Source organism: Solanum lycopersicum, chromosome 4, assembly GCF_036512215.1.
Source record: "Solanum lycopersicum chromosome 4, SLM_r2.1".
NCBI lineage: Eukaryota > Viridiplantae > Streptophyta > Magnoliopsida > Solanales > Solanaceae > Solanum > Solanum lycopersicum.
In genome coordinates this window covers 5,014,590-5,033,282 of record NC_090803.1, presented here as the reverse complement: position 1 = coordinate 5,033,282, position 18,693 = coordinate 5,014,590, and the positions used below count along the sequence as shown (strand labels likewise).

Here is an 18,693-nt window from a genome sequence, read left to right as displayed (position 1 = left end):
TTCCTCATGAAAAAGATTGACATCCACGACTTCCATAATTGTCCCGGGAAATGCTCGTCTTATCCACTGCCTCAAGCCAAGATTTTCGTTGAATATCTCGTCTTCAGTTGGTCTTCTTTTTGTCAATACCTCATCATCATGATGCCATAGCTTTAAACATCACCACTAATGGACAGTACTCCTTCCAAGCCATATTCTTTAGAAGAATGAAAATGAATAATATATTACAGTCCGAGGATAATAATTGTTTTGTAAAAGGAAAGACTTGATTTCTATTTAGTTCCAGAATTCGGAAGAGCTTAGTTCTGATACGATAAAGGGTTAATGATTAGTGAAAAAGAACGAAACTAGCGTATGTACCTGGTGCAATGTAACCAAGAGTGCCTAGTGTCTCAGTATGTACCATGGACTTACTTACAGCTAATATTTAAGAGATGCCAAAATCACCAACATGTGCCACCATTTCTTCATCCAAAAGAACGTTGTCTGGCTTTAGGTCGCAATGAACTATTGGAGTATAATGACTGTGGTGTAGATATTCAATTGCCACAGCCACATCAAGCATTATGTTGACTCTTTGAAGAAGGTTCAAGTGGCAATCTTCTCTGTACAACCAATTCTCAAGACTTCCATTGGGAATATACTGCAGAACAAAGGCTCTTATGTATTCACTAGAACAAGTAGTAATCACTGAAATAAGGTTTTTGTGCCTAACATTTCTCATCACTTCACATTCAGTATCAAACCTCTTGCATACTTCATCATTTTGCAAATCGAGAACCTTTATTGCCACCACAGTTCCACTAGATAATGTACCTTTGTACACAGAGCCAGAACCTCCTGTACCAATTAAATTGGATCCATCAAAATTGTTTGTTGCTCATTGAATTTCATGATAAGAAACCAATTGATAAGTCCTGATATCTGGTACCTTTTCCACGTCTTTGGAATTTCCTTTCGTCTTTTGTTTCATTATTATCCAAGCTAACAACACCATCAATAATATCACAAAGGATGAAGTAACCACTGGAATAACAATTTTCAGCACAAGATTCTTAGACTTTTGATTGTTTTCCAGGATTAGTGATAGCACAAGCAGGAATCTCCAATATGTGTACTCCACATAGACCTTTGTTCCCGAGAAATGATTGCAAAGTGGAATTTGAAAACACACCACCACTAGGTATCTCACCATCTAAATCATTAAATGAGACATTGATGCTTTTAAGGTATGAAAGCTTTTCCAAAGACTTAGGAATAGTACTTGACAAATGCATTGAAAGACAAATTCAAGTATTCTAGACTTATCAAATTGGCAAAGGATAATGAAATTGAGCCTGAAAATGAATTGTTTGACAGGTCAAGAACTTCCATGTTTTGGAGATCTCCCAATTGGATTGGTATCATGCCGGAAAAGTGGTTACCAGAAAGATCTAGTTTTACAATGGTCTTCAATATCATGTGGAACTTCTCCCTGTATAGAATTTTGTGACATGAAAAGATAGAGAAGGCCACTCATCTTCCAAAGACTCAAAGGGAAGCTTTGATGAAAATTTGTTATAACTCAATGAAAGAACTCGTAGTGTGGTAAGATTTTCTAAACATTTTGGGACCACCCTGGAGAGCTCATTAACATGCAAAAATAATGTAACCAAATAAGGTAATGACAAACTACCTCTGGAATATTCCCTTGCAATTTGTTGCCATAAAGATACAGACCTTGGAGTTGTTCAAGCTTACCGACTTCAGATGGAATGGCTCCCATCAAGTTTTTATCCTCAAATGCTAGCGACATTAGACCGCTCATGTTTCCTATACTTGTGGGAATGAGGCCACTGATTTGTGCACTTCCCACGTGAATTATTCCAATATTTTTGGGTATTTCTCCAGTTATCTTGTTGAAAGATATGGACAACGCTTTGAGCTCTGCGAGCTGGCAAATGTTGGAAGGAATGTTGCCAGAAATTTGGTTGTTAGATATTGTTAAGGACTCTAGATTTGACACAATGTTCCCTTCATCAAGCAAGAAAGGGCCGGAAAGGCTATTGAATGCTAGAGATGCGACAAGAAGCGAGGAGATATTAAATAGTGCTGCAGGAATTGAACCTGTTAATTGGTTATCGAACAAGGACAAAAATTCAATTTGGCTGAGATTACCAATTTCCTTTGGAATGTTCCCACCGACTCTATTCCCATACAAACTGAAGTTCAGCAACTTTGTGGCATTTACAATAGGAGGAGGGATTATGCCTGTGAGGCTATTGTTCCTGAGATTTATACCATGGCCCTTTCCACATTTCACCACCGAGTTTATTGAAAGCCAATGAAATGATTTGAACTCTCTGGTGTTGAAATAGACTTGTTGGAATACTTTCTTGGAGCTGATTGTTTTGAAAATCAATCACTCGCAAGCGAGGCAAGTGGCCAAGTCCGTAAGGAATGCCGCCATGGAACTTGTTGTTCCGGAGATTGAGCAGGCTGAGAAAGGACAAATTGGCCAAAGACGGGGAAATTGTGCCTTGAAGTTGCAAATCAGGAAGAGTCGAGGCCACAACCCTTTGCCTTTTTGGACTGCAAGTGACACCAAACCAAGAGCAAAAAGAAGTATATTTGGTCCAATTATTGGCCAAAAATTGACTCGTACTTGTAATAAGATTTTGGAAAGCTAGTAGAGCTTCTTGGTCCGTATCATTTGAGGAAGCAATTGATACAGAAAACTGAACTAGAAAGAGAAGAGTCAATAAAAAAATGTGCTTCATCATGCTGTTACTATGCACTGGAAAGGGAATTTGGATTAATTTGTGTGTCTGGTTTTGCCAAAGATCAAAGTTACTCCACAATATTTTGAAAATGTGAAAACAAATTAATACGGAGGAAGAAAATAAGTAGCAAGAAGATTAATGTGCTAAACAGATCAAATAACTGGCAAAAAGAGTAATGTGAAAATAGATCAAAACTAAAGGAGCAAAATAAGTGGCAAAAGAAAAAAGAATCTGTCCACTTCACTTGATAGTTGACATTAGTAGCTAACTCGAAGAAATTATTTTTTCTATATTGTCAAGTATAAATCAGAGATAAGTACTTGAAGAATTTGATCTCCTATATCATTACATGAAGGAAAGAATACATATACATGAGTTTAGTCTCCTAAACCTAAAATCTCCACTAAAAATATTCCTATAGCATATCTTACAATATCTAATAGAATATTACATCTCTCACATATACAATATAAACTTACTATGGCAATTTGATATCATTGATAATGCTAGATTTGGCAAGAAACAACTTGAAGGGATCAAGTCCGCTTCAACTTGTGTTTATAAAAATAATATTGTTTTCGGTGTTATTATTCCTGCCTCTGTAGCTATAGGTTTATATTTTTACCCAATCTTGTTACAACTTCTGTTTACCATGAAACTACACTTGGAAAGAAGTAAAAATTATACATTAAGGGTTTGAAATCAATATATATACAGTAAATACCACTTTCATCCGCAGTTACTTTTGAGTATTGTGTTCCCAAAAATTAGATTACTTATCTTTTTTTTTCTTCTCATCGTCAATCAATACATATTATGATTTTTTTTAATGATAAATTTGGTTGAGTGATTTTGTCAATACAAAGGTTTAAGTTGAGTGATTTTATAAATACAAAGCGAAGTTTAATGACTCGAATGAGAACTTGTGCGTGGTTGACTTGCAGAATTGCAGTAACTATGAACCAATTATGTCCTTCAGTTGACCCTTACAAAAGGGCATTAAATGGGGTTCACACAAAGTAAACGTTCTTTGAAGTTTTGAATGTCTAGCTGGTCCTGATGTTCATCCATACTGTGCAGCAGGTTAGTTTCTTCTCAAACATTTATGAAGATTGACAACTTCATCTTATCACGCTTGACTAATTCTGCAGGTATCTGCTATATCTTATCATCACACAAATATCAATACCGATAATTTTGTCCACCAAAGCTTGAGAAAAGGTGACCAACTTGAACAAATACACACGTCGACTCAAGTTTTTGCAAAAGATTTACCACAACCAGGTAAGCTTAAGGCAATAATATGCAATTCTCTATAGTAACATGTGAAGACAAATAGGAAAATTATTGGATCCTTTCCTTTATTTGTACTTTATTTGCATATTAACACAGCTCAATTTTGTGCCGTATAACATTTTAAAAAATACTACACAGAATGTAATTCAAATTTTGAGCTTTTTGATAGAACCCATGTGAACAGCAAGATGCAAGTACATCCACACAAGGTCAAATACATTGATAGCCCCTCTAACTTGCACCAAAATTTCATTTTGGTACTTGTTTCATTTTAACCCTCTAACGTCATTCCTTATAAACCAATTAAACAGAAAAAGCTGATTAAAAGACAACATATTAACTTGCAACTAAAATAAAACCACTTTAAGAGATGCTAATTAATTTCTATGTTCCCAAAAATGTGTTCTTGATTTTGTCAAGCCTCTTGACTACGTCTCTCATAGTTATCCTTGACTCTGGCATTTCCTTTGTGCAATCCAAAGCCAATTCCATCATGGAGGCTATACATAGTTCACTTTTGAAATCGACATGTCCTTCCTCATGAAAAAGATTGACATCCACAACTTCCATAATTGTCTTGGGAAATGCTTGTCTTATCCACTCCCTCAAGCCAAGATTTTCATCGAATATCTCGTCATCAGTCGGTCTTCTTTTTGTCAATACCTCTATCATCATGATGCCATAACTGTAAACATCACCACTACTGGACACTCTTCCTTCCAAGCCATATTCTTTAGAAGAATGAAAATGAAAAAATATAAATTATAGTCGAAAGATAATAATTGTTTTTTACAATCAGAGACTTGATTTTTATATATTTCTAGAAATCGAAAGAGCTTAATTTTGATTAGAGAAAAGGTCAATAATGAGTGAAAAGGAATGAGACTAGTGTATATACCTGGTGCAATGTAACCAAGAGTGCCTAATGTCTCAGTATGTGCCATGGACTTGCTTACAGCTAATATTTTAGAGATACCAAAATCACCGACATGTGCCAACATTTCTTCGTCCAAAAGAACATTGGCTGGCTTTATGTCGCAATGAACTATCAAATTTTCATGACCATGGTGTAAATATTCAATTGCCAGAGCCACATCAAGCATTATGATGACTCTTTGAAGAAGGTTCAAGTGGCAATCTTCTCTGTACAACCAATTCTCAAGACTTCCATTGGGCATATACTGCAGAACAAAGGCTCTTATGTGTTCACTAGAACAAGTAGTAATCACTGGAATAAGATTTCTGTGCCTAACATTTCTCATCACTTCACATTCGGTATCAAACCTCTTGCATACTTCCTCATTTTGTAAATCGAGTACCTTTATCGCCACCACAGTTCCACTAGATAATGTACCTTTGTACACAGAGCCAGAACCTCCCGAACCAATTAAATTGGATCCATCAAAATTATTTGTTGCTTGTTGAATCTCATGATAAGTAACTAATTGATAAGTCCTGATATCCGGTACCTTTTCCACGTCTTTGGAGTTTGCTTTCTTCTGTCGTCTCATTATCCAAACTATAACGAACAAAAATATCAGAAAAGAAGCAGCAACCACCGGAATAACAATTTTAAGCACAAGCTTCTTAGACTTTGATTGTTGTCCAGTTGTAGTGATAGCACATGCAGGAATCTCCAATATGTGCATTCCACATAGACCTTTGTTCCCAAGAAATGATTGTAGAGTGGAATTCGCAAACACACCTCCACTCGGTATTACACCTTCTAAATCATTAAATGAAACATTAATTCTTTTAAGGTATAATAGCTTTTCCAAAGACTTGGGAATAGTACCTGACAACGCATTTAAAGACAAATCCAAGTATTCTAAGCTTATCAAGTTGGCAAAGGATAATGGAATTGAGCCTGAAAATGAATTGTTCGACAGGTCCAGAGTATTCATGTTTTGCAGGTCCCCCAATTGGCTTGGTATCATGCCTGAAAAGTGGTTACCAGAAAGATCTAGTCCTACAATGGCCTTCAGTCCTCCAATATCCTGTGGAACTTCTCCCTCTATAGAATTTTGTGACATGATTAGATAGAGAAGACCACTCATCTTCCAAATGCTCAAAGGAATCTTGGATGAGAATTTGTTAGAACTCAATCTAATGGCTTGTAGCATGCTAAGATTTCCTAAACATTCTGGAATTAATCCAGAGAGCTCATTACCATCCAGACTTAACTGAACCATATTAGATAAATTGCATACCGCCTCTGGAATATGTCCCTGCAATTTATTGTTATTTAGATACAACCCTTGGAGTTGTTCAAGCTTAACAACATCAGAAGGAATACGTCCCGCCAAGTTGTTCTCTCCAAGGCTTAGGGTTATTAGACCGCTCATGTTGCGTATACCCCTGGGGATGGGGCCATAAATGTGTGCATCTGATATATGTAAGTATTCAACAGTAGATGAAAGATTCCCAATAGAATTGGGCAGAATGCCATTCAACGGATTGGAACCCACTTGTAGATATCGCAACATCCTACAGTCCGACAAAGAATTGAAGAACTGCAACTCATGCTCTCTTGGTTCATTGGTAAGTTGATTATGATGTAGGAACAGTTCTTGCAGCTCATGAAGATTCCCCAAATTAGTAGGAATAGTGCCTGTGAGAAAGTTATTTTCTAGCCCCAATATCTCAAGCTTAGAAGCATTTGTTATGAACAATGGAATTCCCCCTTCGAGCTGATTGTGTCCCAAGAAAAGTTCTTTAAGGTTCTGAACATGAAGACCTGATGTGGCTGGAATTCTACCCGAGAGGTTACTGAAACTGCAATCAATCATTTCCAAAGAAGATAGGTTAAAAATAGCCTTTGGAATTTGCCCCACTATACGACTGTTTCCACAGTAAAGATTTCGCAGAGTGGAAATATTGCCCAATGAAGTGGGAATAGTCCCTGTTATTGGATTATTACCAGCATAAAACTCCTCGAGTTTTGATAAACAACCAATATTTCTGGGTATGTCTCCAATCATATTGTTATATGATATGGACAAAATTTTGAGCTCTGTGAGTTGGCATATGTTAGAAGGAATGCAACCAGAAATTTGGTTCTTAGATATACTTAGATACTTCATATTTGACACAATATTCCCTTCATCAAGTAAGAGAGGACCAGAAAGGCTATTGCTTGCCAGAGATGCTCTAATTAGCGACGAGATATTAAACAGTGTTGCTGGAATGGAACCTGCTAATTGATTATTGAACAAATGCAACTCTATAAGTTGGCTGAGATTACCAATCTCAGTTGGAATGACACCATTGATTCTGTTCCCAGACAAACTGAAGTTCAGCAACTTTGTGGCATTTCCAACAGAAGAAGGGATTATACCTGTGAGGCTATTATTCCTGAGATTTAGGATTCTGAGTTCGGGTACATACCATGGCCCTTTCCACATTTCACCACTGAGTTTATTGTAAGCCAATGAAATGATTTGAACTCTCTGGTGTTGAAATAGACTTGTCGGAATACTTCCTTCTAGCTGATTGTTTCGAACATTAATCACTCGCAAGCGAGGCAAGTGTCCAAGTCTGTACGGTACGCCACCATGGAATAAGTTATTCTCGAGATTGAGCTCTCTGAGAAAGGACAAATTGGCCAAAGACGGGGATATTGTGCCTTGAAGTTGCAAATCAGGAAGAGCCAAGGCCACAACCCTTTGCGTTTTTGGAGTGCAAGTGACACCAAACCAAGAGCAAAAAGAAGTATTTTTGGTCCAATTATTGGCCCAAAAATGACTCTGACTTGTAATAAGTTTTTGAAAAGCTAGTAGAGCTTCTTGGTCTGTCTCATTTGAGGAAGCAATTGATATAGAAAATTGAACTAGAAAGAGGACAGTCAATAAAAATATGTGCTTCTTCATGCTGTTACTATGCACTGGAAATAGAATGTTTTCTGTGTGTGTGGTCTTGCCAAAGATCAAAGTTATACTCCACTATATATGTAAAAGATGTTGAAAAGGATAGTCTACATAATTTCCAAAATGTGAAAGCAGATTAATGCGGAGGAGGAAAATAAGTATGTGAAAACAGATGAAAAGTAGGAAAATAAGTAGCAAAAGGAAAAAGAATCTGTCCACTTCACTTGAGTCACTTGCAGCAGTCCCATTCCTTTCCAAAGGAGGGTGGGGTGGCCTTGATAGTCAATCAACTTGTATTGAGAAAAAATAGAAACTCTTCATATTTATATGGTTCAGAACTAAGTCAATGGGAAATTATGCAGCCCAGAGAAGCTGTCTCATAACTCAAGTCAATGGGAATCACTTACTGGCAAAAAGAAAGTTCTTTGTTAATAGTATTTTGGAGAAGAATAATTTATATTTGACTAATCAATTTTAAAAATATTTTACAATACTTGATCAATGCTCCAAAAGGGGTTCTTGGAAAAAAATACTATTTTAACGAGGCATCCTAACGACTACCTCTCCCTCCTAGCTTACCAAAGCGGAACCTGATTAAATACTTAAAAAGGGTGATAAAATTAATAGTTTGAGTTCACGTTACATATATATACTGTGTAAGAAATGTTGAATCACTAGATCTGGCATTTCATTCACCTGCAAAATTCACAGAGTCTAACTAAGCATTTCCATTTAGCAAATAGTTTAATATGACAGAAGAAGCTAATGAATCAACATATGAAGGAGAGGAAAAAGAGGTGCAACTCTAAACATTCATAATATTTCTTCATTTAATTCTTAATCTACTCAAATCTGAAATCACAAAATGAGGGAAATGCAACACTATAAAGTACAAACAATACATGACTCAGAAACCAGATAACTGAAAAAAAAAAAACATATTAACTTGCAACTAAGAAAGAACCTAACCAGAAGAGATGCTAACTTTTACAATTCCCAAAATGCGTTCTTGATTTTGTTAAGTCTCTTAACGACATCTTTCATGGTTATTCTTGATTCTGGTTTTTCCGTTGTGCAATGTAAAGCCAATTCTATCATGGAAGCTATGCAGATTTCACTTTTGGAAGTAATTTGTTCTTTATCTAGAAAAAAAGATTGGCATCCACAACTTCCAACATAGTTTTTGGAAATCCTCGCCTTATCCACTTCCTCAAGCCAAGATTTTCATTGAATATCTCTTCATCAGTTGGTCTTCTTTTTGCCAAAACTTCCATTAGCATGATGCCATAGCTATAAACATCACCACAAGCGGACACTATTCCCTCCGAGCTATATTCTTACAAGAATGAAAATGGAAAAGATTACTCACTTGAAATATAACAACAATGCTGGTACTAGAAAAGACTTGCTTTTTATATATATAGTTCTACCACTTGGAATGGCTTAATTTTGATAAGAGAAAATCAAAGAGAGAGGTTTAATGTTTAATTAGAAGGAAGAGAGTAGTATAGGTACCTGGTGCAATATATCCAAGAGTGCCCAATATCTCCGTGTGTGCCACGGATTTGCTTACAACTAAAATTTTTGAAATGCCAAAATCACCAACATGAGCCACCATATCCTCATCCAAAAGAACGTTGGCTGGCTTTAGGTCGCAATGAACAATCGGAGTATCATAACCATGGTGTAGATATTCAATTGCTATAGCCACATCAAGCATTACGGTGACTCTTTGAAGAAGGTTCAAGTGGCGATCTTCTCTGTACAACCAATTATCAAGACTTCCATTGGACATAAATTGCAGAACAAAGGCTCTTATATGATCACTGGATTCCAAGTAGTTATAACTGAAACAAGATTTCTGTGCCTAACATTTCTAATCACTTCACATTCAGCATCAAACCTCTTGCATACATGCTCGTTTTCCAAATCCAGAACCTTTATTGCAACCACAACTCCACTATATAACATGCCTTTGTACACTGAGACTGAACCTCCCACACCAATTAAATTTGATACATCAAAATTATTAGTTGCTCGTTGAATCTCATGATAGGAAATCAATTGAAAAGTCTTGATCTCTGGTACCTTTTCAACATCTTTAGACTTTCCTTTCTTCTGCCATTTCATTATCCAAATTGAGACCAACAAGAGTATCACAAAGGATGAAATAATCACTGGAGTAACAATTTTTACCACTACCTCTTTAAGGTTTGATTGTTGTCCAGGATAGGTGACAACACAAGCAGGAATCTCCAATATGTGCGCTCCACATAGATCTCTGTTCCCAAGAAATGATTGCAGAGTGGAATTTGAAAACACACCATCGCTGGGTATTTCACCTTCTAATTCATTAAATGAAACATTGATGCTTTTAAGGGGGAGTTTTTCCAAAGACTTAGGAATAGTACCTGACAACGCATTCAAAGACAAATCCAAGAATTCCAAGCTTATTAAGTTGGCAAAGGATAATGGAATTTGGCCAGAAAATGAATTGTTTGACAGGGCAAGAGACTGCAGGTTTTGGAGGTCACACAAATTGCTTGGTATCATTCCTGAAAAGTGATTACCAGAAAGAACTAGCTCTACAATTACCTGCAGTTGTCCAATATCTGATGGAATTTCTCCCTCTATAGAATTTTGTGACACGTTAGAAAGAGAAGACCACTCATTTTCCAAAAACTACGGAATTTTTGGTGAAAATTTATTAGAATCCAAATAAAGATGTTGTAGCATGCTAAGATTTTCTATACATGCTGGAATTATACCAAAGAGCTCATTACCTTCCAGATTTAATCGTCCCAAATGAGATAAATGGCATACCGCCTCAGGAATATGTCCCTGCAATTTATTATTATTTAGATACAACCCTGGGAGTTGTTTAAGATTACCAAACTCAAGAAGAATATTTCCAGTAAAGTTGTTATTTTGAAAGACTAAGGTTGTAAGACCACTCATGTTGCCTATACTTGTGGGGATGAGGCCATTAATTTGAGCATCGCTTATTTCAAAGAATTCAATAGTAGATGAAAGATTCCCTATTGAGTTTGGCGGAATGCTATTCAAAGGATTATAACCCACATCTAGATATTGCAACATCCGACAGTCTGCCAAAGATTGGAAGAATGGCAACCCATATTCACTGGTAAGATGATTATCATGTAGGAAAAGAAGTCGTAAATCACGAAGACTTTCCCAATTAGTTGGAATACTGCCACTGAAAAAGTTGGTTGCTAGCCCCAACCTTACAAGCCTGGAAGCATTTGTGATGTGCAGAGGAATTTCCCCTTCAAGCTCATTGCCAGACAAGTAAAGTCCTAAGAGGTTCGGAAGATGAAGACCAGCAGAGGTTGGAATTCTCCCCGAGAATTTGTTTAAAGTTAACGCAATGTAATTCAACGAAGATATATTAAAAATAGCCTCTGGAATCTGACCAATAAGATTATATTTTTTGTTCAAAATCGAATTCTATCAAGTTTGACAGCTTCTCTACTTCTGGAGGAATTGGCCCCTCCAAGTTATTGCTTGCGCAGTAAAGATTACGCAGAGTGGAAATATTTCCCTGAAGTGGGAATAGTCCCATCTATTGGATTATTACCAATATAAAACTCCTCGAGCTTCTTAAACAATCAATATTTTTGGGTATTTCTCCAGTTATATTGTTGAAAGATATGGACAATATTTTAAGTTGTATGGGTTGGCAGATGCTGGAAGGAATGCGACCAGAAATTTGATTGCGAGTTAAACTTAAAATCTCCAGATGTGATAAAATATTTCCTTTACCAACCAAGAGAGGACCAGACAGGCTATTCTTTCCCAGAGATACAGAAAGTAGTGACGAGATATGAAACAGTGCTTCAGGAATGGAACCTGTTAATTTATTATCAGTCGAGGACAAAACTGCAAGCTGTCTCAGATTACCGATCTCCTCAGGAATATTGCCGTTGATTCTATTAACAGACAAACTAAAGTTCAGCAACTTTGTGGCATTTCCAATAGTAGGTGGAATTATACCTGCGAGGCTATTATTCTTGAGATTTTAAGACTTTGAGTTGGGGTACATACCATGGCCCTCTCCACATTTCACCACTGAGTTGATTGAAAGTCAATGAAATTACTTGAACTCTCTGGTTTTGAAATAGACTTGTTGCTATACTTCACCGTTGAGCTGATTTTTTTTAACATCAATCACACGCAAGCGAGGCAAGTGGCCAAGTCCATAAGAGATGCCCCCATGGAATAAGTTGTTCTCGAGGTTGAGCTCTCTGAGAGAGGACAAATTGGCCAAAGACAGGGAAATTGTGCCTTGAAGCTGTAAATTAGGAAGATTCAGGGCTACAACCTGTTGGCTTTTTGAACTGCATGTGACACCAAACCAAGAGCAAAACGACGCATTCTTGGTCCAATTATTGGCCAAAAAATGACTGGGACTTATAATAAGACTTTGAAAGCTATTAGAGCTTCTTGGTCTGTCTCATTTGAGGGTGCACATGATACAAATGCAGAGAAATGTTGAAGTAGAAAGAGAAGAATCAATAACAAAATGTGCTCCTCCATATGTTTTATTTGTTTTGTTGCCAAAGTTACACCATTATATAGCAATCCTTGCTGTAGAATATTATTTTTCCACCAGAATCTTTTGTCTCCTCTAATTGGCTACCGTTCTTATGTCATACAATCATATTGTTCTAACACAAGGCAATGAGATTCCCTAATTATTAAGCTACATTAAATAATTAGTATAAGTAAACTATTATTATATCTCATCCTATATTATCCACGACTTGACTACTTCCGGGGGGTGTTTGGTTTAAAGAATGAGAAGAATTACTTGTACAAAGTCTACTTTTGAGTGTAAAATTTAGTAACTAACGTATTCTCTGAATAAATAATACAACGTTGATTTCTGATATTTAACTCCGTCTATGTTATGCAAAGTTATTTTAATATGGAAACCCACTAAGATGTTCCATAAGAACATACAATGACCTTTCCTGCCCTCAGGCTTGATCTTTAATAATATTTCTTAATTTTATTCCACATTCAAAACATATTAAAGACTCTGAAGTACAAACAGTATATGACTCCAAGAAACCAGGTAAACAAAAAGCAACATGTTAAAATGTAGCTGAGAAAGAACACCACTAGAAGAGATATGCTAACCTCTATGTTTCAAGAAATGTGTTCTTGATTTAGTTAAGCCTGCTGACTACCTCTTTCATGTTTATTCTTGATTCTGGCATTTCCTTTGTGCAGTCTAAAGCCAATTCTATCACGGATGCAAGGCACATTTCACTTTTGGAAGTGATCTGTTCTTTCTTAGTAAAAAGATTGGCATCCACAACATCCATCATAGTCCCTCGACATCCATGTGTTATCCATTTCCTCAAGTCAAGATTTTCATAGCATACTCTTCATCGGTTGGTCTTCTTTTTGACACAATCTCCATCAACATGATGCCGTAACTATAAACATACCAGTAGTGGACACTATTCCCTCCGAGCCATATTCTTAGAAAAAAATAAATTATTCAATTGAAATATAACAATAATTATGTCCTAACAGACACTTCTTTTATTTAGTTCTAGATTTTGGAAGGACTATATTATGATTTGTGAAAATAGAAAAGAAAGGGTCAATATAAGTGAAATAGAAAGAGACTAATACCTGGTGCAATATATCCAAGAGTGCCTAATGTCTCAGTATGTGCCATGGACTTGCTTACAGATAAAATTTTAGAGATGCCAAAATCACCAACATGAGCCACCATATCTTCATCCAAAAGAACGTTGGCTGCTTTAGGTCGCAATGAACTATCGGAGTATCATTACTATGATGCAGATATTCAATTGCCTTAGCCACATCTAGCATTATAGCAACTCTTTGGTGAAGGTTCAAGGGGAAATCTTCTCTGTACAACCAATTATCAAGACTACCGTTGGGCATATATTGCAGAACAAAGGCTCTTATATAGTCACTAGAACAAGTAGTAATCACTGGAACGAGATTTTTGTGCCTGATATTTCTCATCACTTCGCATTCGGTATCAAACCTTTTGCATACTTCCTCACTTTTCAAATTCAAAACCTTTATAGCCACCAAAACCTTTGAAATTAATTAATTTTTTCCATTGTACCCTTAGTATTATGTGTTGTCAAAAATAGGCAATATTAATTGTATAGAATAGAAATTATTATTAGTTTGAAGAATTCAAAAGTAGTGAGATTTATTTAAGAGAGACAAGTGTAAAGTAGAGTATTCAAGCCTTGACCTTGGATGATGCAATATTCTCATTCTCTTTTGCCAATTCTAGTTCAGACTCTAGATTTTCCATTTTATTTCTATGTTGAAATGACAATTTCCTTTTAGTTATAACTAGTTCCTGGACACATGTATCGCACGTGTTATTCAATGTCAATTGCATCATAGAAAATAATTTTAAATTGTTTATTTAACTTTTTAACTTTATTTTTTCATCACCACAATAATTGATTTTAAAACTAAAGATCTATTGAACTTTGGTAAAATAACAGGAAACAAATTTTAGAACTTAATTAAATAAAAATAATAAAACAATATTGTATTTCATCTATAAATAAAGTAATTATAATAAACTATAAATAATGAACTAATTAACTAAACTAACAAAATTACTATACCGGAGCAATCAATTATCAAAGCTTTTGAAGCTTCCTTTTGAGTTTTTAAAAATAATTTTAGTGGCAATTTCAATTATTTTTGTTTCTTTCAAGATCAACAATCCATCTAATATAGTAAAATTGCATTAATACTCTAATTTATTGATATTTGTAATCATCATAAAATTCAAATTAAAGATTTGTTAAATCTTAGTAAATAATGACTTGGAACAAAATTTTAGAAATTAATTAAATAAAAATAATTAAGCAATATATTATTTAAGACTCCCAACAAATACACTATACAGTGATAACATATTAAATTGTACACATTGTTTTTCATCTATAAATAATATAATCATAAGAAACTATAAAAAATAAATCAATTAATGAAAATTATAAAAATCAGTCTTTCAAAGAAACCAATCTTCTTTCTTTCATACCTCATGAATCTTGCTAATGTTGATGATGGAAACGGTAACCTTCATATATCATCCCACAAAGTTTGAATTTGGCAATTCTTTGATTCCATTATATATTCATTAAATCTACATTCTTCACCATCTATTATTTCATGCAAATGTTGTTTTAAAGAAAAGGGGAAAATGATGAAAAAGAAGTCGAAAAACAAAGATAAAAGAAATCCTACTCAACTGAAACATGTCCATGAGAAAAATGGAAACAATTTTCTTTGATGTTCTTTGGGATTCCTTTAACAGATTTATTAATAGTATGTATTAAATTAAATTAGTCTACATTTAATTACTATAGAGCTTTTAAAATTCTGCAAAATATATATATATATATATATATATATATATATATATATATAAAAGAAGTTGGAAAGACATTACTAATTGATAAATTACCATTAAGAAAATAACTTTTTACGATAAATAATAAATGGTACATGTCATATCTATATATATATATATAAAAGAAGTTGGAAAGTCATTACTAATTGATAAATTACCATTAAGAAAATAACTTTTTACAATAAATATAGGACATGTACCATTTATTATTTATTGTAAAAAGTTATTTTCTTAATGGTAATTTATCAATTAGTAATGACTTTCCAACTTCTTCATTGTTTATCACTTAGAAATAATGTTTCATCTTCTTTTTTCTTTTAAAATTTCATGATTTTTGATAATGTAGTACAAATGAAATAGATACATGAACTCTCTAATTCCACATTTAATTTCTTTTTCAGTTTCTCTCAAGATAAAAAATAGTTAATGAATTTTGTATGTGCATTTAATATTTAAATAATTTGATGTGTTATCATATATTATTATAAGTGTGAAGCTCCAAAACCCAAAGTTGAATTACCATTTTACACCTATAATAGTTAATTATGTTTTAGATATTAGTTCATATGATAGATATTATTAAATAATACTTAGTGAAAGTAATAACATAATAAAGACCTAATTCAATTCTTAAAGTGGAAATTTATTGTCCTTCATTCATAATTGATTTCTAGATAAAATTTTACTAGATAAAAAAATATACATGCATTGAAATAAATAATTTCAAAAATATAGCAATAATGATTTAGCCTTTTAAGTTACCTACTTTTATTATGCTCTTTAAACCATTGTCATTTTTTTTTTTAAAAAAAAGGTTTAAGTCATATACCGCCCTTCAAAGTTGTCCGCATAATTCACTTAGACACCTCAATTGAGATTTGTACCTATTGAACACCTAAATTGTTCAAAGCATGTACCTGTTAGACACAAAATGTTGATATGGCAAAATAATGTGTATTGCACTTCCCTGAAGCACGTGAAAAGACTTAAAATAGTTTATTTATTTTTTTTACATTTTTTCTTCTTTTATTGACATTTGGCATTATAATTAACTTAAAAAATATTTTCTTCTTTATTTACACTTTTTTCAAAAAAGAAAACACCCCACTCCCTATCTATCATCTTCTTCATAATTTAGTTTACAAAACTTTCTTCATTTTAGCTCTAACACTATTTTTTTTCTTTTATTATATACAAAAAATTTATATCTTCCAAATATGAAGATAAATGAAAATCAACTATAAAGATTCAGATTTGAAAGAAAGTGTTCGTATGATTTATTTGAAATCTCATAAAAACAAGAAACAAGTATGAAGGAGATGAAAAAAGATAAATGATTTCTACGTATAAAATAGTTTTTTACTCAAATTCATACGTGGTCATTAAATTTATCAAAAATGATATAAAAAAATTTGAAAGAAATAATTTTGGAGCTATCAATTTCATTTTGTCATCGATGTAGAGTTGAATAACCGCCAACAAAAGTTTCTTTCTTCTTCACTCTTAGTATGAAAAAAAAAATTAATCTTGAAGTTATTTCAAAAGAATAAGATTTTGTAATTTGAGAAAGAATGTGTTTTGGGGAAGAAGATGAAGATGAAAGGGGGTTAGAGTGGGGTAGGGTAGAATAGGTTGACATTTTCATTTTTCTTTTTCTCTTTTACAAAATTAAATATTAAATGTTTTTTTTTTAATTTTTGGGCTCAATGTCAAATGTTATTTTTTAATTAGTCATTTTGCCATGTCATTTGCAAGTGTATCACACTCTTTATTTTTTTTATTGATTATCAAAAAATGTCTAATAGAAATGATTATTATATAGGTAAAAGTGTTCAATTGGTACTAGTATTAATTGAAGTGTCTAAGTGAATTATACGGACAACTTTAAAGGGCCACTGATGACTTAAGCCAAAAAAAAAAAAACTCATATGAAGGTGTTAGGTTAAAGATATTAAAAGGTCACTTCTTGAATTACTTAATTTGTAACGTTTTTATCTTCTATTAGCAGATTCTCCATTCTCCTGTATTATGTATTCTACTTTCTCATGTAATCATGTTATCTCTATTATTTTTTTATATGAGTTTTTTATGTTCAATGTTTTATTTATCTTTATTTTAACTCATCTATTTGTTGAATATTTCAACTACTAAAGAATTTTGTTTGACTTTTTTTATGAAAATACAGTTAAGAAATGACGTTAATATTTCATAGTAATGATGTAGTAAGTGAAGCAACACACATTGAACTGTTTCAAGTGGTATCGATTTCCAGGTAATATATATCATTGTTCCTTACATGCAATTAATTGCTTCTATGTAAGTTGATGTGGTCTTAATAAATTTTTTGTTTGATTTTTATACAAAAATCATTATATAGAAGTTGAGACGGAACACTTAATTGGATTCTCGAATAAAAAAAAAGAGTCTTTTACACAAGGAAAAGAAGAAAGACTTCTAACTTACTCACTGCATTCATGAAAATCAATGGAATATCCTACAAGACAAAAAGTTGATGTGATTTCTGTCCAAGTGAATCCAACTCACTAACAAAAAAATTAAAGAAAGATTAAAAAAAATTACCATATATATATATATAGTCTAAATTTATTTTTTGCAGTACAAACTTTATATGAAGGATTTTAGGATAAACTTGCAACGCACGTTCTCGGAAACTAGTAATATTTAAATTTGGTGAAGGACATTTTCGTAATTCAACTTTAAACTCAAAATCTTCCTACTTGTAATAATATATGATTATTACTATAAAAGGGAAGGGAACAATCTGAAGTACAAACCAATACATGACTCCTGTGGGGTTCATCCCCATGTATCAAATTTTGAATAACTCTCTGTCAATTTCAAAGTTTGGCAGATTTGGTGTGCTGATTTATTTTCAGCTTTTGTTATTATTCAAATATTGATAAGATGTGAAGACGAAAAAATTGTTTTTCTTCTGTAGCACATTTGGAGGGTAGTGTATTTGTACTCTATAAAAAGGAGGACAATTCTTCATTCTCAATGTATATAAAAAAAAAATACAAAGGAGAAAAAAGAAGAGTGAGGCATCATAGAGGAAATAGTCTGTGAGAAAAATAGAGAAGTGTTAACGATATTGTAGTAAGGTGGAAAAATCAAAAGAGGGTCATTTCTTTTGAGCGTGTGGTGGTCTTTGCAGTTTTACTCAGACCTACAATTGTAAAAGTCATTACTATAGCGATATCAATTGCTTCTCTCAGGTCGTGATTTTTTCCTTATTTATGAAGGTTTTCACGTAAAATCTTGATGTCATTATTTTTCTTTTATTCTCGTTGATTAA

The 18,693-nt window shown here is 33.6% G+C and overlaps 3 protein-coding genes and 1 pseudogene across 3 annotated transcripts; all 4 read right to left on the bottom strand.

Moving 5' to 3' along the window:
• Positions 1–427: 427 nt before the first annotated feature.
• LOC104646782 (receptor kinase-like protein Xa21) lies at positions 428–1,795 on the bottom strand. The gene is made up of 4 exons (XM_010321237.2): positions 1,676–1,795; positions 1,425–1,474; positions 932–1,026; positions 428–840 (listed from the first exon to the last, which is right to left on the bottom strand). The coding sequence occupies exons 1-4, from the start codon at positions 1,793–1,795 to the stop codon at positions 428–430; spliced, it is 678 nt and encodes a 225-aa protein (XP_010319539.2).
• Positions 1,796–4,109: 2,314 nt separating this feature from the next.
• On the bottom strand, positions 4,110–8,040 carry LOC101263015 (probable LRR receptor-like serine/threonine-protein kinase At3g47570). Its single transcript, XM_004237093.5, has 2 exons — positions 4,957–8,040; positions 4,110–4,789 (listed from the first exon to the last, which is right to left on the bottom strand). Exons 1-2 carry the CDS (start codon positions 7,925–7,927, stop codon positions 4,443–4,445), a joined length of 3,318 nt encoding a protein of 1,105 aa, XP_004237141.1. The 5' UTR covers positions 7,928–8,040; the 3' UTR covers positions 4,110–4,442.
• A 399-nt stretch (positions 8,041–8,439) lies between these two features.
• On the bottom strand, positions 8,440–13,856 carry LOC112941329 (receptor kinase-like protein Xa21; annotated as a pseudogene).
• On the bottom strand, positions 10,607–13,275 carry LOC101263306 (LRR receptor-like serine/threonine-protein kinase EFR). The gene is made up of 4 exons (XM_026030443.1): positions 13,138–13,275; positions 12,086–12,266; positions 11,712–11,938; positions 10,607–11,353 (listed from the first exon to the last, which is right to left on the bottom strand). Exons 1-4 carry the CDS (start codon positions 13,273–13,275, stop codon positions 10,607–10,609), a joined length of 1,293 nt encoding a protein of 430 aa, XP_025886228.1.
• Positions 13,857–18,693: the final 4,837 nt, after the last annotated feature.

Excerpts from the sequence above, each read along its gene's own strand:
- LOC104646782 (XM_010321237.2), bottom strand. The coding sequence starts at position 1,795 with ATGTCGCTAGCATTTGAGGATAAAAACTTGATGGGAGCCATTCCATCT. Across the intron at positions 1,475-1,675 it reads TGCAAGGGAATATTCCAGAG|GGAGAAGTTCCACATGATAT; the intron begins GTAGTTTGTCAT and ends AATTCTATACAG. Across the intron at positions 841-931 it reads ATTCCAAAGACGTGGAAAAG|GAGGTTCTGGCTCTGTGTAC; the intron begins GTACCAGATATC and ends TAATTGGTACAG.
- LOC101263015 (XM_004237093.5), bottom strand. The coding sequence starts at position 7,927 with ATGAAGAAGCACATATTTTTATTGACTGTCCTCTTTCTAGTTCAATTT. Across the intron at positions 4,790-4,956 it reads TCTTGGTTACATTGCACCAG|AATATGGCTTGGAAGGAAGA; the intron begins GTATATACACTA and ends ATTCTTCTAAAG.
- LOC101263306 (XM_026030443.1), bottom strand. The coding sequence starts at position 13,275 with ATGGATGTTGTGGATGCCAATCTTTTTACTAAGAAAGAACAGATCACT. Across the intron at positions 12,267-13,137 it reads CAAGAATAAACATGAAAGAG|GTTGTAGCCCTGAATCTTCC; the intron begins GTAGTCAGCAGG and ends AAAAGCCAACAG. Across the intron at positions 11,354-11,711 it reads GCCTGTCTGGTCCTCTCTTG|ATTCCAGAGGCTATTTTTAA; the intron begins GTTGGTAAAGGA and ends CTTATTGGTCAG.